The sequence below is a fragment of the Ambystoma mexicanum genome, chromosome 11 (genome assembly GCF_040938575.1).
Source record: "Ambystoma mexicanum isolate Mex_15411 chromosome 11, UKY_AmexF1_1, whole genome shotgun sequence".
NCBI lineage: Eukaryota > Metazoa > Chordata > Amphibia > Caudata > Ambystomatidae > Ambystoma > Ambystoma mexicanum.
In genome coordinates this window covers 892,126,628-892,151,940 of record NC_090934.1, presented here as the reverse complement: position 1 = coordinate 892,151,940, position 25,313 = coordinate 892,126,628, and the positions used below count along the sequence as shown (strand labels likewise).

General features: G+C 44.3%; 1 protein-coding gene across 1 annotated transcript in view; it reads left to right on the top strand.

The window, feature by feature from the left end:
- The window catches only part of LOC138503895 (mucin-5B-like), a 365,999-nt gene that overhangs the window by 81,962 nt on the left and 258,724 nt on the right, over positions 1–25,313 (top strand). The window contains exon 2 of the mRNA XM_069623966.1: positions 19,409–19,560. Within this exon, the coding sequence (XP_069480067.1) occupies positions 19,451–19,560 (110 nt within the window). The 5' untranslated portion in view covers positions 19,409–19,450. The remainder of the gene's footprint in view (positions 1–19,408; positions 19,561–25,313) is intronic.

The window sequence follows — 25,313 nt, the reverse complement described above, 5'->3', positions numbered from 1 at the left end:
ACAAGGTACTACTGGAAAGAGCTAACAGAGGTGGAGGTGGAGGAGGTAAAAGCCTGAGGTCAATAGTAGGTTGCTTCCTAAGATACAGAGAGAATGTGGAGTTACTGGAGAAGGCAAAGCACTTGGGGAGCTTCCAGTATGAGGAAATACAATCAAGGTATTCCAGGATCTCTCTGGACTTACCCTGTCCCAGCGTAGAGATTGTCACCCCCTTATGCAATGGTTGACTGAAAGGGGCATCAGATACCGCTGGTCCTTCCTGTTTTCCCTGTCATTTGAGAGTTGAGAGGTGGATTATCGTTTGACTAGCCAGCAGGAGGCACAATAGGTGTTCCAGGTTCACAAGGGCAGAGCTATGACTGAGGGCCAACAAGGAGCGGAAGCCACACCTTTGGAACAGTGAGCACCAGTGGGTCCACAGAGCACAAGAAAGAAGATGCCGGGTGGCAGGAAGCTTAAGAAGCTTAACACCCCTCCTCAGAAGAGACTCTTGACAGAGGAAAGAGTGAGTAAAATCATAGTGGGGCGGGGAAAGTTGCTATGGAAGTAGAGATAGGACCAGGGAAGTTGAGGGGTTATTGGAGATGACGGGCAAGGCGGACTATCGCCCCTGGTGGCACACTGCATGGTGGGCACCTCGAAAGAGAAATTGCATGCAGTTCGGGTGGGGCTAAGGGGGGGGAGTGGGGTTGGGTGGGACTCGGGCCATGGGAAGAAAAGGAAAAAAATCTAGCGTAAGGATTGAGAGTTCTGTACTATGAGAGCTCGAGTGGTCGGAAAGGGTGTTCATGTTTCTAGATGGTGCACTTTTGAGGAAGGGGGCCCGGATGAGGTGCTCAACATGGGGACCTTGAATGTTAAGGGCCTGAATTCACCCACCAAACACTCATTGCTGGGTATGGAGATGCAGAATCGTGATCTCGACATACTACTAGTGCAAGAGACCAGGATGGTTCAGGGGGGAGGAAAGACGCATCGCAGGAGCCCATGTCAGGCATGTTTTCTGGGCCCCTAGGCCTTCCAAGAGAGGGGGGTAGGTATTATCCTTAACCAGAGAATGCAGATAGTTGACCTATTGGTTTGGAAAAGAACCAACGGGAAGGCTCTATTGATTTCGGGGACCCTCGAGGGACTACGGTTGACCATTGCCTCGATATATTGCCCAAATGTGGCACACATGCAGTTTCTACGGGAAACCATGGGAGAGATACTTGATTGGGATGAGGGCTTACTCCTACTGGGGGGGAGGCTTTAACATGTGGGCGGACCGGATTATGGACCACAGTAGCAGGCAGATTCCTCTGGGAGGTGGGGAATGTCAGTCGGAGGGCAGATTCAGGCACTGTATGTCAGATCAAGGGCTGATAGATATGTGGTGGGAATGCCACCCAGCTGAGAGGGGCTTCACATTCTTCTTCCCCATCCATGGATCCTGAACAAGGATTGACTATTGGTTCATGCAGCAGCCACACGCCTGTAGGGTCATCACATGTGACCACTCCCCTATTAGTTGGTCAGATCATGATATGGTGGGTATGGGCATATCTTTGACGGGCTTGAGGTCCTGGGAATCACTGTGGTGGTGTAATGAACTGCTGAAGGACATTGTTTCTGTGGAGGAAATGAAAGTGGCGATTGAAGAGTTCTTTCGTTTTAATGACACAGGGGAGGTGTAAATGGGCAGGACATGGGACGCGGCTAAAGCGACATGGAGGGGCCTCCTTATCCGGGAAGGTGCTGCCAAAAAGAGAGTTTGCACCCTGCTGGGGGAGACACTCAGTGGGGAAGTCGTAGGTTAGAGAGGGCAGAAGGTAAGGGGGAAGGGGAGATGGAGGAAGATCTGAGGTCAGCAAGAGAGAAGCGTCAAGAGTTGAGATACCTAGAGATGGGCAAGGTGATTGCTAGCCTGCAGTTTCTGAAACAGAGATGTTACAAAAAGGGGGACAAGGCAGCTGCCCTACTGGCTTCCAAGCTTCGAGCTCAAAGGACAGAGCAGTGGGTATTTGGGGTTAAGGACGCCGAAGGGCAGTTATGCTCCTTAGCAGGAGAAGCAACACTAGAATCTGCTGCGTTCTATGAACATCTCTACGGGAGAGAAGGAGGAGCAGAGGAGGAAGAGTTGGGCAGATACTTGGGGGGGTATCCTTACCGAGCCTCCGATGCTCCGATGTAGCGAGAGCATTGAACTGGAAAAGGAAATTACTCAGGAGGACGTGCTAAAGGCAATCAACTTAAACTGGGAAAGGCCCCAGGGAGACGATGGGTATACAGTCGGATTGTACAAGACTTTTGCTGGGTCGCCCTCGTGGCATCTGGCAGGGTTATTTAATAACATTATGGCCGAAGGGAGGACCCCCCTTCCTTTGGGAGGGCATTGATAGCGGTCATTCCAAAATCAGGCAGGGATGCAGAATGCTGCAAGTCGCACCACCCCATTTCTCTATTAAGGTGGATGCAATAATGTTCACCAGAGTGCTGGCCACACGAATGGAGGGTCTCATGCCGAATTTAGTCCACTCAGACCAAGTGGGGTTTATTCAGGGTCGGCAGGGGGCTGATACCCTCTGTAAAATGCTGCATTTACTGGAGGCTGCAGCGAGGAGGGAGAGGAACCCGGTGCTAGTTGCCCTATATGCCGAGAAGGCTTTCGACTGGGTGGACTGGTGCTTTCTCTGTGGGGTACTGCCGAAATGTTGATTTGGTGAGGGGATTCAGAGAGGGATACAGGCACTTTACGCAGACCCAATGGCCCGAGTTACAGTCAATGGGCGATTATCAAGATCCTTTGCATTACAGAGGGGGACGAGGCAGGGTTGCCCCCTTTTTCACCTCCTGTTCACTTTAATGATGGAGGTGCTCGCTGAGCAGCAGAAGATGGCCCCACAGGTGGAGGGCATCAGGCTGAGTGGTAGAGAGTTTAAATTGGGGCTCTATGCGGATGATGTAATATTATGTCTGGTGAACCCCACCGGCTCTGTCCCCGCAGCTTTGGCAATAATCAAGGAGTATGGAAGATTCTCTGGCTTCAGGGTCAACAGGGGAAAGTCTGCACTATTTCCCTTCAACGTGGACGGTTTCAGAGATGTTGAGGTGCTCAGGCACCTGGGGCTGCAAATCCAGCTTGACAGTGTTATATATCTAGGTATCACTATTGTCAAATCGGAGGACCTGGGCTAACTATCCTTCCCTCTTTGAAAAGGTGTTTTCGGAAATGACAGTTTGGGGGAAGGGGCAGCTGTCGTGGATGCGGAGGCTCAACGCAATATATGAATCTCCTCCCGAAGGTGCTAAACCTGTTTCAAATATTGCCAGTTCATGCCCCAAAAGCACTTCTGAAAGAGGCTAAGTCGCGTATTTTGAAGTTCCTTTGGCAAAGTCAGAAACCCAGAGTGGGATATGGGATGTTAATGCTGCAGAAGGATCGGGGAGGTGTAGAGCTTCTGGATCTGATGATGTACTATCAGGCAGCACAACTTAGGGTACCGGCCCCGCACCTGAGTGAGGATCCAGGGAGGCAGTGGGTGTACCTGGAAAATCAGCATGTGCTCCCGGCAACGGTGGGGGAATGGCTCTGGGTCCCTAGGGTAAGGCTCCCAAGGTGAATTTGAGATCACCCATTTCTCGGGTTCCACTGGGAGGTGTTGAGCATGGGAGGGAATTTGGATGGGATTACCACTTGGCCCTCTCCTATGAGCCACATTTGCCCCCCCCCTGTATGAGATGTCATACCAGAGGTCGAGAGATACCAGTCATGGTTCGAAGGAGGACTTGCCAGGGTAGGACAGCTGTGGAAAGGAGGGGAATTCATAAGTATCCAAGGCCTGGAAGAAGCCCTGGACATAGGCAAATTATCAGTGCTACTGTACCTTTGACTAAAGGGGATATTCATAGCAGAAAAGTGGAAGGAGCAAATTCAGAAGGACCTCATGCCCGTCGAAAAAGTTCTTGATGGGCACACAAAAATGAAAGGCCTCATTTCATGTCTTTATGGGCCCCTACTAGAACCAAAGGGAGGGGCAATACAGGGACTTTGCACAAGGTGGGAGAGGGACCTGTGGATGGAGCTGGATGAACCCATTTGGCAACTGATGTTATGTTATGTTATGTTACTTTGCATTTATATAGCGCCTTATATACCATTCATATGGTCTGAAGGCGCTGGTAGGTTGAACGCCTTTGGGAACGGAAGTTCAAGTCAGTAGAGAGAGTAGAGAGAGTCAAAGCTGCGTGTGAGCACCAGATATGTGTACAGCTGGTGTGGCATTTGTGTAATAGCTGCTTCTTAGCAGTAGGTGTGGTGGTTGAGAGATCAAGAGTATGTGTTCGTTCTGGCAGGATTTATCCAGACCGATTGTGGCTGCGTTAGGCCTGAGGAGAACGCCTGGCTGGAGGATGTGTAATCAGCAGTGTTTAGTTAGAGTGAAGGGGAGTATGAGGCAGATGTTGGTATGAGAACAGTTATACCGAATGGTGTCATAGTATCTCTGTGTTCTAGTTGAATGGTGGTGTAAAGAAGAGAGTAAGCGTGGTGATGTGATAAGATGTGTTACACGCTCTTTCAAACGTTCCATGCACTGCAAACCATTCCATGTAATTCACGCAATTCTATGTGCTCCAATCTGCTCCATGCGCTCCAGTCTGCTCCATGCGCTCCAGTCCGCTCCATGCGCTCCACTCCAGTCTGCTCCACACACTCCAGTCCGCTCCACGCAATCCAGTCCGTTCCACGTAATCCAGTCCGCTCCACACACTCCAGTCATCTCCACGCACTCCAGTCCTGCTCTACGCACTCCAGTCCTGCTCACTATTGTTAACTTGTTATATCAGTGGCATAATTGCATTTAGAAACTCTGTCATATACCTGTAGAAAGTTGAATTTAGAAGTGTGCCCAATATCCCCTCTGTGAAAAGTTGAATTTAGAAGCCTGTCTAGTATCAGCACTGTGTAAAGTTGAATTTAGAAATGTGTCCAATATACTCTCTGTGAAAGTTGGATTAAGAAGTGTGCCCAATATCCTCTCTGTGCTCTGGCCGATCTTAGAAGTGTGCCTAATAGCATGCCCTGGTAAATTTAGAAGTGTGCCTAATAGCCTCTCTGTGAAAGTTGAATTTAGAAGTGTGCTCAATACCTGCTCTGTGAAAGTTGAATTTAGAAGTCTGCCTAATATCCTCTCTGAAAAGTTGAATTTAGAAGTGTACCTAACATCCTCTCTGTAGAAAGTTGAATTTAGAAGTGTGCCTAATATCTGCTCTGCTTGTTCTTTGCCTGCGCCCTCTCCCTTACCCAGGGGGGAGGGGAGGCAGAGGAGGACCCTGCATGGGTTACTGGGCCGCCTCCTCCATCTTTGGTTTCTTTTCCATCGTCAACTTCACACATGTCGCAAAGCAAAATAACAACAGATTGGCAGTGGGGGTGGTGGGGTCGTTCTCATGGTATCCAAGTCCAAATATGGACTTACGCAAGAACAGGAAGAAAGCCTTCCCCAGCATACCATCGATGCTCGGCAAAGACCAGTGTTGTGTAGGAGAGCTTTTAATACATCAATATCGTGCCAGTAGAAGCTGCACGGCCTGACGTTGCTACACCGCTGGCAGTACGATCAGACACGCCTTTCTAAGATGTTCCCCACAGTGAAAACCTAGTATTGGCATGGCTGTGGAACCAAGGCAGATTACTGGCACCTGTGCTGGGGCTGCCCTGGGGTGCAGGTGTACTGGACCGAGGATCTGGGCTGGATCAAGGACGCAACGGAGGGAGTACAGGCTTGATCTCATGCTGGTGCTATTTGGTTTCGAGATGCGGGGGTATCAGCGGCATGTCCTCTCACTGCTTGTGCATTTTCCCCTCCTGGCGACACAAGCTTGTCATGCCAGATATTGGAAGAGGATGGCCCTTCCTACTTTGAAAGAGTGGTCAAACACAGCAAAAGATATATATTTAATAGCAAAGATCACTGTGGTGTTTCCTGGAGGGAGTGCATCCATAGAGATGGACTGGCTACATTTCCGTAATGTTTTTTGGTTGAGGTGGGGAGGTCAGATGGATCACGAGGGGAGACCCGTGCATCACGGAACATGGTATGAAGGGAGTTGAGCTTTTTGAGACCACTCGGACACTGATCGATTCATGTGTGCACAGTTAAAAAATCCAGTTACTAAATGAAGGGTTTAATTGAAGGGGGGGAGCGAGAGGGTGGATGGATAACATTGGGACAAGTTATGACATCAGGATTGCTTGTAGAGGGTTTGTCCTGCATGTTGGTTTGTGTTGTTCAATGCTTGGCTGTGTTCAAAATCAATACATTTCAATTTACAACAAAAAAAAAGATAGCCGAGCCCCTCTTTTGGCAGATCATCTGAAGACTTCACAAGGAGTAACAAGAAGAACTCGGCATTGGATCCTGGCTGAAGGTACAGTCTACCTTATATCTTCCGCCAGTGAAGGAAAGCAGTACCTCCAAGAGGGAATCAAGGCCCCTCTCCCAATCATCTCATAGGGAACAGAGGGAAATACTAAATCCAGATGACCCCCCAGAAGCTCTATGATTGGTACCCAGCCAGCAAATAGTGAGACATGCTAGGCTCTGCAGCAAAGTTCCTAGATGGAAAGTGCCAGCAAGTCTCTGAACCAAACCAAGGACAAGGCAGCTGCTTGCAGCACTCTCCTCAGCTTTGGACTGTCTGTCTTAAAGAATGACACGAGCTAAGTGAAGAAGCTAGGAGGAGTGCATAAACCAGCATCTACCGACGGCCACTTTAAAGGATATTTTCAAGCCAGTCGAGTCCATCAAGCTACAACCGACTGCACTGATAACTTTTGTTACACCGCGGTCACTAAAGCCATCCGAGACACCTCACCTAGTGCTTCAGAACTGCCAACCAGCAGTGAGACAACAATTACTGACCCGAGCCGCCATGTAGGCCAGCTTGCAGCCGTCTGTCCAGTTTAACTCACCAAACTGCCTGCTGTCTGATACCTGCAGCTGTCTCCCATCTTGAAATCTGTCACAGAAGCTGCAAATTGCCCTGAAACCGACTCGACCGTGTCGAGCACCAACAACTCCTACAGCACAAGGTACATTTTGTTTCTGACCCCTGGTCCTTCTCCGAAGGCCCCTAGTGATATTTTACAACCCATTGCTCCCTTTGTGTTGAAACCAAGTATCCTTAAACTATTGTGATTAATTACTATACTGACTACCCTCCTGTCACCATCCAGAGTGCATCCCATGGTCCTTCTTTGAAAATGTTCTCTGCATTCCTTTACAGGGTGGGTTGTATTTTGTTGTGTCCTAGAACGGTCTCTTGTAATAATAAAGTAGATATGTGTATGCAACCTTGTCTGGACAGTCCCTTTTATCTTTGGGTAATAATTGTATTTTTGCTGCAACTAACCAACGATCCACAATCGTCCACGTTACCAAAATTAGATAAGGAGCTTTATAATTTGCTTGTGTTTATAATCTGTTCGGATGCCTTCTGGTGCACTAGAGATGTGGGACTGATGGTTTAGAAACCGATATTCATCCCATGACCACTGGTACCCCAGAGGTTGATTCGCTGCACAGTGGTGTATACAAGATTTACATTTGGTAAATGTATTCAATTTACATCTCTTGTATATCCATCTACATTTGAAAACTCACATCAATGTCATTGCTGACTTTGATGTGAGTTTTCATAAGTGCTGTAGTGCACGAGTATGAAATACACATCTCCTACACATACATGTAAAGTTCATACAGAAGGTGTGCAATCATCTGTGCATGTCTTACACGCCTTCTGCACGCATGAAAACGCCACTAAAATTAGGTCTGACTTTGATGCAAATTTCATTTAGGAGTGTTGCACTTCGTAAATATATGCAATTTATACATCGCATATACATATGAAAACTCAAATCAAAGCCACTCCTTTGATGTTAGTTTTCACACGTGTGGTACAGTTTGCATAGAAGATGTATATTCATTTTGCACATGTGTGCAATATAGATACATATGCCCAAATTGTCCTGCTTGATTTTCCTTTTTTTTTTTTTATAATTTCAGATCCAGATCCAGATAAGGACAAAAATCTCCAAAAATAGAAGCATAAATTTTAACTTTTTAACATGGGTTTTCATATGGGAAAAAGGATAGGTCAACAGCAACATGCTTGGCTTGGAAGCAAGACGACACGGAACAACACAGTTTCGATCCCCGCGTCCACGCTTAGAAACCTCTGGGTATTAAGCGTTCATATAATATCACATATACAGGTGGACAAGTCTAATGTCATATTGAGCAGGTATAGTGCTGCCACCTCCAAGTTCATGAGAGAACATTAGACCTACACTTAACATCTATAAACTTCAGGCATGACAAACGGGAATTTTTGGTGCTGAGATCTGGAACACGTATCTTGTAATGTCCCTAGAAGTCGCCAAAAATATCTTTTATTAAAAATATTCTGGGTCTGCCCAAAAGCACACCAACTTTCCAATTGCACGAGGAATCGGGACTGAATTACATTGGTCACAAAATCAGGACAAAATCAATCATGCACTGGGTCCACTTATGGAGCTCGACTTCCCTGGAAAAGTATAGATAAGCTCTCTCATATAAGGCAGGAAGGCGGGCGCAGTCTGCCATGGTGCAATTACATAAAATCAGCATACTTAACCTAGCTTTTGAAAATTACTGGACTTCACAAGAATTGATTAACAGTCCGTGCAAAACATTACTATCAACTGAAATCCGTAATAGGGTTTTAGAGGATACCCTTACCAGATCTATAAACTCTCGGCTGCTGTTTCCTGTTGGGTTTGTAAGGCTTTAAAAATTTAAAATGGAGTTCCCATCTATGGTAAAGGATTTGTAATCACAGTTCAGTTTGTTCAGTCGGGGTTGGGTTCAAACTACTAGGAGTTCTGTTTATTCACCATTAAGACAGAGTTCATGTTGCGCCATCCAGGCACGGATGATTTGATAGATTTTGTTAAGGGCGTTGGTATCCTTGATATGGTTACCAGTGATAGGCACACAAATCTGTGTGTCGTCCGCATAGTTGGTACAGGAGATGCCTTGTTTGTCCAGAAGGTCAAACAGAGGCTTGGTAAAAATGTTATATAATGTTGGGGAAACACATGATACTTGGGCCACGCCACAAAGGACTGGGGCTGGTTTAGCTGCTGGTAGTTTGGAGAAGACCTTCATTCTGAGATTGGACAGAAAGGATTCAATCCAGGCTATGTCCTGGGGAGAGAATTGGGTTGCGGAGGAGAAGTGTTGGTAGATGATTTGGTGATTTACTAGGATGAACGCTGTGGATACGTTGAGTCGGAGCAGGATGGCTAGATTCCCATTGTCTATGATCTTGTCCATTTGGATTTGAGATCAAGGAGTGCTGTCAGAGTGCTGTGCCTTGGGCGGAAGCCAGATTGGCGAAGACCAAGGATGTTATTTGAATCCAGGTGTCCATGTATTTGTAGGTAAGCTGGTCTATCTAGAACTTTGAGGAGGAACAGGATGGTTGTGATGGGTCAATAGTTGGTGGGGTTGTTAGGGTCTAGGGAGTTTTTTTTTTTAGGAGTGGGTGAACCCATGCATCTTTCAAGTTATTCAGGACGATCACTTGGGTGAAGAAATTGATGATGAGAGAGGTGATGAAAGGTGCTAATTCTCCAATGCATTTTTTTATAAAGGGGGCCGGGCAGATGTCACCTTAGCATCTCGAGGGTTTGAGTCCAGTGATAATTTTGGTGACTTCTTGTATCCTAATAGGTCTGAATTCAAATAGTTTGTTGGGATTGGGCATGGGGTCAATGTCCACCGATGTGTCTAGCAGGGACTTGTTTTTTTTTGTCAGCAATTTTATTTTGTAGTTGGGCAATTTTGTCAAATACTGTCTTTTGAATATTGGTGCACCAAGTGGAATCCATGAGGCAGTTTTCTGAGCGACAGGGGATTCAAGTTCACGCAGGATGGAGAAAAGTTATTTTATGCCTGCTTTAGCTTTGGCTATGCACTCAATGCAGGTGAGGCTCTTTGCTTGGGTGATGGCCTGTTTGTCAATGTTTGCTGCCTTGAGGAACTGGGCTTTATTTGCTTTTGAGGGCCTGCTTTTCCAAATGGCCTCTGCATTTTGTTTGGTGGCTCATAAGATTTTCAAGTCTGGTGTGTTCCAGGAATTTAAGAGTGCTTTAGGTTTGGGTTTGCAGGTACTTAGAGGGGCAACTGTGTGTATGGCTAGAAGGAGAGTTTTATTATATAGCTCAACCATTAGGTTAGGGTTGCAGTCTGAATGTTGCTAATTTGTGATAGGGAAAAAGTTGGCAGCATATTCTCTACAGTGATGTTGTGTGTATTTCTAGATTGCGAGGCAGGAGCAAGTTGTGGTTCTGCTTTAGGAGAGGTGTGTTTTGGGATAGTGAAAGTGATGACGTTGTGGTCAGACCAAGGACAGGGCCGGTTGGAGATAATACTAGTGTTGCCATTCATATCTGTCAACCAGTCTAGTGTTCGGCCTTCATTATGTCTAGGCATGGTGATGCGTTGTATGAATCCTAGTTCTTCGATTGTGTTGGTTATAGTTTTCGCATTAGCGTCCGCGGGGTCGTTGAGGCCTAGATTGAAGTCTCCCAAGATAATCATTCTGGAGGAAGGTTTGAATTGTTGGCCAATAGGTGGGTTATGTCCTCGATGAAAGGTAGTATTGGGACAGGTGGTCTGTATAGGATATGGAGGGTTAGTGAGGCGGTTTCAGCAAGAGGGAGTTTAAAGGATAGTGCCTCTCCTGAGTGGAAGGTTAGGTTAGGCAATTCTCTTAAAGTCAAGATTGTTTTTGCAATGAGTGCTACACCTGCTCCTTTGCCTAGTGGTGTGGCTTTTCGATAGTGTATCCTTCAGGGATAGCTAGTGAGAGGGCTGGGCCGGCAGCTGCATACAGCCAGGTTTCCGTGATGGCTAGTAGGTCTAGTTGGTTAGAGGTGATGAGATCTGAGATGTTGAGGGCATGGGCTCAGAGCGATCTAGCAATGATTGGTCTTCCATGGATGTTGTTTAGCGTGGTAGACTTGTTGTTTTCAGTCTGAGGACAGGGGGGCATAGGGTTGTGAACTAAGGCTATTACCTTAGGTTCAGGGAGTTGTTCTGGCTCTGGGTGTAAGCATGATATTGGCTATGAGGTTAGCTTTGTCTGGCCCCCACTTGGCATCTAGGGCAGGATCCCTAGGCATTGCTCAAACATTGTAGTGACATTAGGGTTTGCTTGGTTTGGTACACATATGCTATCTACTGTAAAATTCCATGGGCATTACTCACATATTGAAGTTACATTGGGGCTCACTAGGCTTGGTACACATATAGTATCTACTGTACAATTCCCTGGGCATGGCTCACACATTGTAGTAGCATTAGGGTTTGATGGGCTTGGTACACATATGGTATATATTGTGAGATTCCCTGGGCATTGCTCACACATTGTAGTAAGATTGGGGTTTGCTGGGCTTGGTGCACATAAGGTATCAACTGTAAAATTCTCTGGGCATTGCTCACACATTGTAGTAGCATTAGGGTTCACTAGGCATTGCTCACACATGAAAGTATCCTAAGGGTTTGCTGGGCTTGGTACACGTATGGTATGTAAAATTCCATGGACATGGCTCACACATTGTAGTAACACTGGGGTTCACTGAACATTGTTCACACATTGTAGTAACATTGGGGTTCACTAAGCATTGCTCACACATTGCAGTAGCATTAGGGTTCACAAGGCTTAGTACACGTGTGGTATCTACTGTAGGGTTCATCAAGCATGGTTCACAAGTGTTGTCTCGTGTAGATTTCATCAAACAAAGGTCACGCATTATAGCAGCAGTAGGCTCTCGTTGGGAGGTCCTATGTCTGTTGACAGAAATGGAGCTGTGGGTGTGCCCGTGCAACATGCTTTGCACTAGGACATTTGCAGCAAGTGTGCTTCCTCCTTGGAACTGCAAGATTGCTTCTGGTAGTCTTGGTAGAGAAGGGGGGGTCGGGGAACAATATGTATCTTTTTTATTTTTTTTTATTTTTTTTTTTTTAATATAATTTCAGCTCGATAAACCTGTGTGTAAACAGACAGGTCTCTGTGCTTTTATTACATTTCATCTGTTGGAGTAGAAAAGGCACTATACCAGTCAGTCACTCTTCCTAGTAGTTAAGACTAAACTTAAGGTAATCCTTTAGTTTTCATGTAGTTTCAAGGAATCTAGAAAGTTCACTACCCCATATGTCAGTTTGACGTTATGTCCAGATGCTGCATATTGCCACCAATGGTGGTTGTTTAAGGTCTCGGGGGTAAAACCACTTAAGTGTTGTGTCCTCCGGTCAACCAACGCCGTACACCCCGACAGTAGATGTTCTGTAGTTTCAATCTCAAGCTTGCAGAATCGACAGAGGTTGTCGGTCATTTCTCTCATGTGACGACATGCTTGCATTGCTTTAGTCGGAAGGGCGTTCAACCGAAGTCGCAAGAACTGAGCACGATGATGTCTAGATGGACATTTGGTCAAGTATCGACTAGGAACATTTAATTTGTGAACTACTAGATCAGATTTCAGCGTGGTTGGCATTAACGCACGTTGATCATAATTCTCGATCCAACTCCATTGCTCAAATTTCTTTTTGGCCCATTGAGGACGTAGAATCAGATCTTCTTGCGAGATGCTTGCTCGAGTCAATAGTTTGGCCAACAATTGTCTCCATTCTTGTAAAAGTCCAGATGGTGATTGGTCAGGGCTTACTTCGAAAAGATTGTACGCAGGGGCCCTTGGGGTCAGGTTCATTTTACGCAAGGACATTAGAGACTTCCACATGACATGTGTGTACAAGGGAATTAGTGACAGCTCGTAATTTAGTTGGATCATTGAAATGTAAGATGGAAGTTTCAGCACACGACGCCAAAATAGGCCCTCTAGCTTCTGCCAAATCTTCGCGTCAAGGTTCCACCCAGCCTCAGAACCAAAAGTGATTACTGGAACCACTTTTTGGAGGTAGAACATTAGAATTGGTTTTAGGCTAAATTTACCAAATGAGTTATAGATTTTGCTTGCTTGAATACTCAGTTGGGTCATTTTGTTAAGAAGATCCGATTTCCAATGCTGTTCGTTTATTGAGGAATTAAACATAATTCCTAAATATTTTATGGAGTTTGTGGTGTTCAAAGGGATCCCATTTATGTGCCACTTGAATTGCTTTTGCTTTTTAGAGCCAGCAGCTCCGATGGTCATTATTTTGGTTTTTCCAGAGTTCAGATGTAAATCGTTCAAATCCAAATACTCTTGTAACTTGTTTAAGAGTCTTTGCCACCCGATCTCAGTTGAATCTATCAAGACAACATCGTCTGCATACACAACGCATTGGATTTGTGTGTCATTAATTTTCGGAGCGAAGGAACGTGCTGACGATAAGTGTTTGGGGAGATCGGAAATAAACAGTTTGAAAAGTTCCGCTGCTAATGGACACCCCTGTTTTACACCTTTATTGGTGCATACAGGATTTGACAATTCGCCCTGGGTGTTCAGCCGCACTCTAATTGAGGTATCAGAATGTAACGCAATTATTGGAGCGATCAGCTCTTGAGGACAGTTCCAGGCAAACAACTTCTTCCATAACAGGTCACGATTTACATTGTCAAACGCTCCTCGTAAGTCAATAAAGGCAATATGGATTTTTTTCTTTGCTTTTAAGGTTTCTAGTTTTAGGATGTTTAAGATCATGAGGTTTACCTCGACTCCGACTCCTTTTGTAAATCCTGTTTGACGAATGTCGATGATTTGGTTTCTCGTAGCCCAGTTTGACAGTTTTAGACGTAGGAAAGAAGCAAAAATTTTACCAATCGTGTCCAAAAGAGCAATTGGACGATAGTTGTCTGGGTCCGCCCTACTGCCTTTTTTGTGTATCGGCACTACAATAGCGTTTTGCCAAGATTTCGGAATCACCATTTTGTTGGACAATTGCAAAAAGAGCGTCTCGATGAAGACTGCCCATTCAGGAGCGTTTCTTTTTAGCATCACGTTTGAAATCATGTCAGGACCCATTGCATTAGAATTTTTTAGTCCATGTATAACTTTTTCTATATCAGTTGACGTGATTTGTAGGTCCCAGTTTGGCACAGAACCACGTGTAATTGGTATTGGTTCCATTGTTAATTTACAGGACATGTTTGAAAAATGTGCTTCCCACGTTGCAGCGTCGATTTCGTGTGTTATTAAAGAATGGCATTGCTGGTTTCCTGAATTTAGTATTTTCCAAGTCTCATAGGTGTTTAATGTAATTAGATGTTTCATGAGTGATTCCGCTCTGTCTTGATCAATTATTGTTTTCTGGGATCGAAGCCAATTACGATATGTTTGCCTTCTCAAACGATTGCCACTTTTAGGGGCTTTCCACCACAGGTCGAAAGAGGGGACCTTTTCAAAGCTCTAATATCTCTGTGCATCTGTTTCTTTGCATCTGTAATGAGCATGGTGGTGTAATGTTTGTGAGAATTGTTTGCAACTTTATGACTAAATTTAGATGATCGAAAATTTGATAACAATGGCACATAATCGACCGTCAAGGACTTGCTTGAATTTTCTAGTTGTTTAGTCAAAAAATTGACTTGGGAGCCATGTATTCGTATTCGGTTTCCTCCTGTATTTACTGTCAATGGAATTGAGTAGTTATTTGTTTGTTTTGACCATTCACACCTACATGAGAATCGGAGAAGATCGTGGTCGCTGTATTTCATTTCACAAATTTCTAGGGAAGGATCATTTTCAAACAAGTTTTGGGAAACCCAATAGTAGTCGATGATTGATCGTGATTTGTTGTTGGCCCAAGTATGACGGGGCGGTTGATCACCTTTCACCCTTCCATTTACCATTTGGCAGCCACGAATATTCAAGGCACTTCTCCACATATGACTTCTCACTGGTTCGTCGTCGAACAATATGTATCGGTTCAGGCAAGCAGGGGAGCGATATGTTGGTGTGATGGAGTTCTGTAGGGTATTTTGTGGAGATTTGGGGCCTGACGGTATTTTCTTACCGCGGAAATATAACTTAGCAACAATCACTCCTTGTATTCAGATTGGGCCATGTACAACAATAATACAGTGAACATGCATTATTTCAGCACCCATGCATGCATATTTGGTATGCGTGGGTGGTAGGCGTGGTTGGTGGTATTTTGGTGAGCATAATTCCCTTGTTTTATTTGTGGCCCCAATGTCCAGAATCCCTTATCTTTGCTTAGATTTTTCGTGTAATCACTAGAGAGACCTCAGACCTACATTTTAGGAATACCACATTTTTCAGTGTTAGTGTTAGTGTGCCACCATGGGCGATCTCACTGACTTATTTACGACAGAGAGCTATATATGGTAATCTTGTGGTAATTTCCACTACCTTATATACGGTAGGGAGCTATGTTCAGAGAGTCTCTCTTCCCGTTGGCTCATGTACCTCCAACGAGCTATGCTACAGTCACTCACAACTGTTCATACTGAATCTGACATGCACACATCTGTCTTAAAATGACCATTGCACTGTTTAAAATCTCCCCACATCATCAGCATTGTAATGGTAAATGGTAAATACACCACCCGTCTGTTTTCAAATATTTTTCTGTATTATAAAAGTTGCAATTAAACACGATCTCATTCTTTACAGAAATAAATAAAATGGTACAGTAAAAGCATTGTCTATGACACACTGCAAAGAGAGTGGCGGAGAACAGAACTCAAATTGCAACATTAGCATTTGATTAAGGCATGCACAGGAATCCTACACTGACTGCATATTATCGTACACACTCAGCTCCCACACTTCTGTAATTACCTTATCTTTTTAGTTGTTCTCTTTGGCTGTTCTCTTTGTGAATGTGGCTCCCTTGGATTAACTCCAGCAAAAAGGAACGCTTGCCTTCTCAAATCGGGGTCATTGCCTGGAATTCTCAGCTTTTGCAGATAGGAATGCCTCAGCCAGTGGAAAGGTCCTTCTTTCAGCTCTCCCCAATCTTGACTGCCCTTCTCCTTTCTCAAAAACCCCCCAGCAAAAGCCTGATCACTCCCTCTAGCATGATACTTGCTATGACGCTGCTCCATTCAGAATTAATCACGCCATCTCCTCCTTCTCTACACAATGGCTCATTTTTATAGTAATACTTTGTAACCAACTGATTTCCTGTTCTTTCGAGCCCATTTGCTTCCTGTAGTTATGTGGACAGGGCAGCAGAGAGAACAGAAAAAAAAATGGATGTGTGTTTAAAAGTTCACTTTCATAATAGGCCTAATTCTGCAGTGGAGACACATTTTTATTAGTGGATTATGTTTCATTAGTCAGGTTAGTAATATGTTATGTTAGTTGTCATTTTCAAATGTGTCTCTCGCACCATAGGCATTTCAGGTGAAAAATAGCGTGCATTTTTGAATGTGCACGTGTGCTTTTAACTGTAAGAATAGATTTGCATCTTATATGTTAAAATCGTTTTTGACTGAATAGCCTGTCTTTTCTTGTTAATCTGGTAACACATATAGCAATGCACTGCACCCTTGTGGTGGTGCTACAAAAAAAAATTGTTACATGTGTAGTAGTGCTGTACTCTGTGCTGTAACACGCCAAATATCCTTACAGTTCTGTGCAGCTTTCCTTGCTCAGCTATGCGAGCACTTATTTGCACAAACTGACCTCTGGACCTGTACAATGCTGATAATATATATTTTTTTATATTAGCACTCTCTGGTATAAGTCTGTAGGTCTGTTGTTGTGTAACATTACTAATCAGCCAAACGGCAATTTGTGTCTTGGGAGGATAGCTTAGGGGTAACGTGCTCGCCTTGGAAGCAAGACGACTCCCAGCAACACAGGTTTGATCCCCTGGTCCGCACTTAGAAACCTACAAGTATTAAGTTAGTTATAAATAACCAATCATAATCATACTGTGATTGGGCATGTAAAGATATCTGCAACAAGTGCTTAATTCAATGAGCTATCTTCCAAACCATTGCAGCACTCAAATGTATTATTAGACATTTTGACTTTTGCTATTGCTATTGCCCTTGATCAGCATATACCACTGAGATAGGATTAAAATGCTGCACAACTTGTGCTACAGTGAATGCACAAACTGTAAGTATGTGAACACATAACCGGATGCATTCATCAGCGTGGAAAATGCTTAATACCAGATCTCAGAAACTCAGCAGCACACCATACAATAGCATGACATGCGTTATTAATGTTTTGTAAAAAATAAAATGGGCACTGACTGACTGTGATGATCCGTCCCAAAGTGTTGGCCCGTGGCATGTGCTCCTTTTGCTCTCCCAAAAATAAATTTCTTTAAGAGCAACTGTGACAAATCCAAAGAAATCATCCCTTCTGCCTAAGGGTGAGCCATCCCCTATGGGACTAGGGCAGTGAGCATGCTACACAACACCCCCTCTGGGGACAGGGCAAGGGGGATCCCACTGAGGGAGACTACCTACTTTGGAGACAAGGAATGCCCAAAGAAGAATAACACCTCACCTTTCGTTCCCTTTAGGACTGCCATGTATATTGGTTACATGGGAAGTGAGCATGGTGATTTTGTGCAGGGCCCCTTTAATGTGGAAAGCCCCGTTTCTGACTTGCAGTTGTTGTGTCACCTAGCTGTGGAAGCCAAAGCCAACCCAGATTCTTCTTCCGTTCCAAGAAGTAACTTAAAGACCGTCATTCTGACAAGGAAGGGGAGAGCATCCGCCGTAAAGAGTGACTCATGCCAGCTCGCACAGCCACACATAGAGGAGCTGAGTACAAAGCAGAGGAGGGTCAGTGGAAATCAGAGACAGCACTGAGAATGCTGTAGCTTCAATGAAGGTGGAACCTCCAGCCAGAGAGGGGCACTGAGGAAGGATGCAGGGCCACCACAGAAGGCAAGCAGTACTGGTGTCCTGGAGCACAGACGCCCATGCTCCCAGCAGGATGATACCGCATTGGAGCAATGTCACTAAATGGGCCACAGAAGCCCGTAGCCCATGAAGGGCCTAGCAAGAGCATTCCCCAGGACTGGGCAAACAAAAGAGAGCAAAGAAATGGGCCAGTGAAGCCTGTAGCCCATGAAGGGCCTATTGAGAGCATTCCCCAGGACAGAGTGAATGAAAGAGAGTAAACAAAGGGGCAAGAGAAAAGTGTAGCCCGCAAGGGTCCTAACAAGAGCATTTCACAGAATCGGGGAAAATGAAAAAGAGCAAACTCTGGGGCTAGATAAGCCTGCAGCCCACAGGAGACCTACTGAAAGCATTCCTCAGGATGGGTCAATTGAAAGAGACAATCAACGGAGCAATTGAAGCCGTAGCCCATGTGGGGCCTACCAAGAGCATACCCCAAGATGGGGCAAATAAAGCAGAGAAAATGAAGGGGAAAGGGCAAACTATAGTCTTTTAAGAGCAGATGAAGAACATATCCTGGGAAGAGGTCAACAAAACCGAAGCTGTAAAAGTGCCAGAGAAGCTTGTAGCCGATGAGGGGCCAGCCACAAGTATACCCCAGGAGTGGCTAAATGAAACCAAACAACCAATCAGGCCAGAGGCACCCAGTTCCCATCCAGTAAAGTAGAAAACAGCTAGAAGGTAATGAGACAATAAATCATAGCAAGGACATCAAGCCTAGAGCACATGCGGGGTTGGGGGTAGGAAGGAACACTGTTGGATTTGGGGGTACCAAAACTCCCAGTGGAAACCTGTATATCCCTGAAGAAGGGACAACATCCTATCGTTGAAGGAGAATACTGCTTTGAGCACAACATGAACTTTAAGAGACATTTCTTGTTTTGATCACTTTTGGTTTTGAGTCTCAACGAGCTTTGGGGTGAAGGTCAGAAACCAATCATCACTACTTCCTGGGGTGAAGTAACCCTAAGCCACAGCTTAGGCTCTTTCGTTCTATCTTCTTTGCTATATAATAGAATAATGTTAGGTTAGCCTAGGTTTGCAACAGAGGACACGCTTACGTTTGTGAGATATCCTGTTGGTTGATGAGCACCTTTGTGTTATTTTGTAGCATAGGGAATTCTTCTTAGAAGAAGAGAGTAGAATAGTTTTTTTGTTCTCTCTTTAATTGATTTAATGCAGCAGTGTTCAACCGTGCCACGGTGTATGCCTCATCTGCCTGACCTACCCCACAACCCAATCCAATTTGCACTATATTCGAAATTTCAGGGACTTAGCATACAATACAGTTTCATTAATAAATGTGGCTCCCCGCTTTTTGTATGACATTGCAGTTGATCAATACACATGGTATTTTACCTTGTCTTGGATGGAATGATAAATGACTTTGCTCCAAAAATTATCCATCCATTTAACTTGTGGGAGGTACACATATGTGCGAGGAAAAGGTAACATCTGACTCCACTGTTTCTTTTTACAGATCACCAGTCAGTGCATCTCTGGTTGCATTTGTCCTGCTGGGATGGTGCTGAATATGGAAGATATCTGTGTTCAAGAAGATGAATGCCCATGCCTGAGAAATGGCATAATGTACCGGCACACTGAACACATTTACATTGGCTGCACTATCTGGTATGTTTGTCCAGCATCTTAGAATCTGATGTCTCCACAGTCTCCCAAATGGTTGTTAGTCACATCATCTTTTTGTCAAGTTAATTCAGACAAATGTCACTATCATGGAAGATACTCATTGAAGGGGTATTATCTATTTGTTATCTCTTTGCTGTTCCTTTTGGGTGGGCCTTTATCTCTTTGCAATTCCTTTGAATGGAAACACCATTCTGTTGTGTAGGCACCTAACAAATGCCCAATAAATACAAATGAATACAATAAATCTCTCTCTCTCTCTCTCCCTCTTTCTCTCTCTGTTTATCTCCCTCTCTCTCTCACACACACACACATATGTATGTTACGTTTTGATGAGAAACAAAATGTCCTGAATTTCGTGCATTTGTGTGCCATCAAAAATACCAATCTATTGACCCTGTCTTAAAGAATACATATATTGCAGCTCTGGTGAGGTAATCTGTCCTAAAACATCAAGGTTTGTCTTACAGTAGGTTTTGCTTGGTTTCTTAATTTCCTATGAAGAGCCCCCATATTTGAGCAGTGTGAGGGATTGCCTATCATTTTGTGCTGTGTTTGTGCCTTATTGAGGGATATAAATGGAGTGTATATTGTTAGAGGTTCTTTGGATCATCATATATGCTTCTCAAACTTGGTTTTACGATACACCCAGGAAGTGGGGATTCATTGAGGCCTAAAGAGTGCAAGGCTGACGTCAGCATGATGGGTAAGAGAAATCAATTTGGGAATAAACATCTGACAAAACATGCTTTCATTCCTAGCAAAGAATTCCACTCAGTGATCAAAGTGAGCGGGAACGGTCGGGAACGATGTTCCACTACTTTTTTACTGTTAACAGCTCCACTATTTCACCATTCCGGAACTGTTCTTTGTGAAGTTAAAGCACACTTCTCCACTTTAGAACCCGATATCAGTTACATGTAAAGTGAAATCTGTTTAAACTCAATTAGCTGTCAATCAGCTTGAACTACAAACCTTGAACAATATGCTGCAGTTGCTTCCTTCCTTCCCTGTCTGCCACCGGAGTCACAGTTCCACTACTTTTTTGGTACACTTCCACTACTGATTCCACTGGCTTGTTACAATGCGCCCAGGAGCAGGTGCACTAAGTGAGACACCCTTGGGGCTCGGAAACAAGATTACATTTTGGCAAAAAGATCTTGATGTTCGGGGAGAAGTGATATCCAACAGAAAGATGGCTATGTACTGAGATGCCAATACACAGATCGTAGACACAGAGGGTAATCTTGACACATCGAAGCCACTGGGAGAAGGGTCAGCATGCTTCCAGGAGCCTCAACTCAGGACATGCATTGAAGCCACCCCCTCCTAAACTCTGCATTGTGAAAAACTGCCATCTGGGGATTCCTGTATTGTTTGATGGTGCATTTTAAAACACAGTAGCCGCGGTTCCTCCGAGTGTTGAAGTGATGCAGGATCTACTAACTCACAGTGGCATTTGTGCCACGTTTGTGCATTAAAATGTAGTTGATGACGCATGCTGTGTCACAAGAAGCATCAGCTTTCACTCAATAATATTGTTGTTCTACGGAAGGAGTTACAATGCAGGGGCAGACTTGCGCATGCATAATCACTCATCTCTCACTGGGGAACGTCACAAATAATTCAATTCCCAGCATGGTGACACAGTGCATTAGTCTACAAAAGTAAATACATTGAGCGCCAATAAATTAGGGAATATTAACGCTTACTATGACAAAGTGTAGAACTGAAGGACTCAACCTCAAAGAGCGTTATAAACGCCTCATATTAATATAATAATTAAGCATTATTCAAATGAAAAAAACATATCAACGAAAGCGTTAAATCACAAATATATAATTCCTATTCAGAAATAAAAAATAAATGTTAAAATTAAGATTAATTTGTAAACGACTAATAGGTTTATTTAACCTTAGTCATATACATATGCAAAAGTCACAAGCACAATTTAAACATTTTGCTGCAGAAATAATTACATCTTGATTGATCATTTGAAGCTTTCAAGAAAAGCTAATACAATCCATTCCATAAATATTTGACTCATTAATAGTTGGGTGGTGCAGTAAAAATGGGCAGCAGTGCACCACTCAACTACGAGTTTGGTGGCGAGGGGGAGGATTCACGTTTCCGCCCAAACAATGGCCAAATTGGCAAATTACTGCCGGTTGTAATTCCGCAAAAATACCCATGGACTTCAATTAAATGCGACTGACACCACTTCCTGCTATTTGTAATCCATTGGTAATACCGCTGGACCAAGTGAGAGTAACAGTAATTCCATTTGGTTGCATCTCAATAGATTTACCACCAGATTACGCAAAGTGTCTTGACCATTTGGGTACCTCTTCCTAATGAACCCACCAAAGATGCCATTATTTACCGGGACAGTCACCACAGCCAATCATTTCAGAGTGTGACATGGGTCTCCAAGGAGACCCTGTGCAGGTTGTCCTGAACCCCTCCCTCACTTCCTGTCCCCCCAGAAATACAGGCGCCTAAGGAGGGCTTCTGCATAGAAGCCCATGAAAAGTTGGTGAACAAAGGAATCAAACCCGGTTTGGCATGCAGAGGAGCCAGTCCCACAAGGAGCCAGTTTCTCCCCACTTCTTTTTAACCTTTACATGCACTGCCTCTGTACCATGCTCTTCCAAATGGGTATATTCTTTACAAACTTTGCTGATGATACCCAGCTGGTCTTAGAACTTAGTGGGGATTACGACAAGGACAGTGACATGCTCTCATCTCTATATAACATCATAGAATGCTGGATGAAAGCAAATTGGATGTGTCTAAACGGCTCTAAAACCGAGCTCATGATATTCGGTTCCTCACAGGCCAGAAGAAAGTTGAGTCCACTCTACTCCTCATTTTCCATTAAAAACAGCCAAATACCGATCTCTGAAAAAGTGAAGACCTTAGGAGTATACCTTCAAGCTTCATTAGGTGCTGAAGCTCACACAGCTTACCTAAAGAAAAACTGTCAATATCATCAGATATTATTAAAAAAAATCAGACCTTTATTAGACCAAAAGAATAGCACGACCATCGCTAGGGCTACAATACTATCCAGATTGGATTATGGTAATTCCCTACTTCTAGGAGCAAACAGCAATTGCGTCAAGAAATGTCAAGTGATTCAAAATAACGCCATCAGGATCATCACAGGAAGAACTTGGAGGGAACACATCACTGGCGAAAGGAAGGCCCTCCACTGGTTGGCCATGAAAGAAAGAATCACGCTTAAATCTCTTACGATGGTTCACCATTGCTTATACGGTAATGCGCCAGCTTACCTTAAGAAACACTTCAACTGGTATGCCCCAACTAGGCGGCTAAGATCCTCTAATACAGGCCAACTGCAAACATTCACAACAAAAAAGCAGCATGGACTTGGAAAAGCCTTTCCGACTCTAAGTATAAAAAAATGGAACGAACTTCCCACCTCACTGAAGCTCGAGTCCAACTGCATTTCATTCCGTAAAAAATTGAAAACATTACTTTTCAATTAACTCCGCGGAACAGGCTAATTCTCTTTGAGGAAATCGGTCAATTTACTTGTGTCCTGTTTATCACTATTCGTTGTCCTGTCTTCTTGTCAGCGCTCTGATGCCCGTGGGCTTTCAGCGCTTTACAAATAAATAAATAAAATAAAACACGAGAAAGACTTTTACAAAAAGAAATGGCGAATAAACCCAGCTGGAACCGTAATAAAACATATATGGTCTAGCACGTTTAAGTTTGAGGCTACCATGATAGCTTAAAACAATACCAAGGTTATTTAAGATAACCGCGGTAGGATAAATAGGGTAGTTATCCCTGACACCAGCCGAGTCTTGATGAAAATGGAGCGAAACAATGCTCCAAGAGAAACAGACAAAAAGGGATAAGTGTTAACCCTTTCCAGTACTCCATGGAAGATGGTTTGTACTGGATCTGTGGTTTTACAGAGGCTAATAAAGTTAATGGCAACTTTATATGTTCTGGGAGACAATAGTCAGTACCAGAAAATGGAGTCTGAGTTGGGAAGTCTAAAAGACAACCCTGTGTCATTGCACTGAAGGTGCTTTGTAACACACAGTAAAAAGATGATGCCTGTGGAGTAGGTGAGGCTACACAGTCTATGAACACAAAAATGTTAAACACACACAGCAAAACACATGTAAGAGTAGGGAAAAGGCTCACACTCTTACCAGGTGACAAGAATGAATCATAGAAATCCAGTAAAGCTGCTGAGGGACTCAGTAGGTAGAGGAAACTAGCCATTCTGGAGAATTCTTCCTAACAGGAGGTTTCCCTAAGACACTCTTACTTGGGTTACCTCTATAATTGTTTTTTGGAAGAGGTTACATACTACACTCCCTGATACCTCCCTGGAAGTCACAACATCCGGTAAGCTGAAGTAGTCCAACATGTTTGACCAGATGGACAGTTATGTCAAGTGTGGGGATGTCTTCTGTCCTGTGTTTACTCTCTTGTGGAAAGCCTGAGCCTGGGCATGCCCAGGGAAGATGGAAATACCCAAAGGTATCTTTAAAGTCTTTAAAACAACCATCATCTGTCATTTAATAGCCATGCAAATGTCACTACTCATAGGGCGGGCTGTGAGGAAGACTTTGTTTTGAAAGAGGTACCCATTGTATGAATTTGTAGATTATCATGTCATCATCCACCAAAAAGCACTATGTGCCAATGTAAAACAAGGAAGACATGGAGCATTCAGTAAAGGCTTTTAGCTGCATTCATACCAAAGCCCTAAACCATATGCATTTAAAAGTACTGCTTTAGGACATACAAACACAGCATTGCTATTTCTTTTCACATACTGATGTGCAGTGGGTGAGAAGGATAACGGTTCTGGAGAAATTGAGGGCCCGATTTATGGGAAAATTGCATAAACCACGCAAAGTACTCTGTGCGTAATACTATTTTGTGCTTACCTGCATGCAAAAGCATGTTTGCCTGTTCGGTGTATTCATGGAATTTGTACCGCAAAGTAACCCTAGGTGCAAATAGCTTCCGGAACACCCACAACATGTCCCCATGCAAAGCAGAGCAAGCCACATATACCAACCTTTGCACAGTCCGCATCCCCGCCAACATGCAGCACATCAATACTGTGGGCCATCCCCCAGCAATAAAGGCAGCACCCCGGTGACACTGCATATGGTCACTCATAACTCCTAACTGCACCCTGAAAAAATGTGTTACATGTCACCCAACTCAACTTGGCCCCCGGTAAATCTGCTTGCAAACCCCGTAAATGACAGCTGTACCATGCTAATCTGCATGCGTGCACACCTAACTTCAATCGGCACCTCAACTGCGTGCCAGCACCCCTAAAATGCTGACTGTACCTTTGCATGTTGTTTCCTATGTGATTGGGACTTTACAGGTCCTTTCATGTGACTGTAGGTTTGCGAGTTTTGCATTCTTCCTCACCTGACATGACATTGCAAGGTCAGATCCATGAATGCGTTTCTGTTTGTGAATTGCTCCGCATGCGATTCCTTTGCGTAGCCCGCCCCTCGACACACCCACGTAAGTCCTTGTTCTTCTACATTCTGCATAAGGAATGGGGAATATACATGTTCCGCTCGTATTTATTTCCTTGCGTAGGCCCGTACCACACGTTGTATTTATTTCCTTGTGTAGGCCCGTATCACACGTTGCTTGGAGTCTCGCGCAGAGCGCCGAACTGCACACAAACGCATGACGGACCTGCGTGAAGTCCCTGC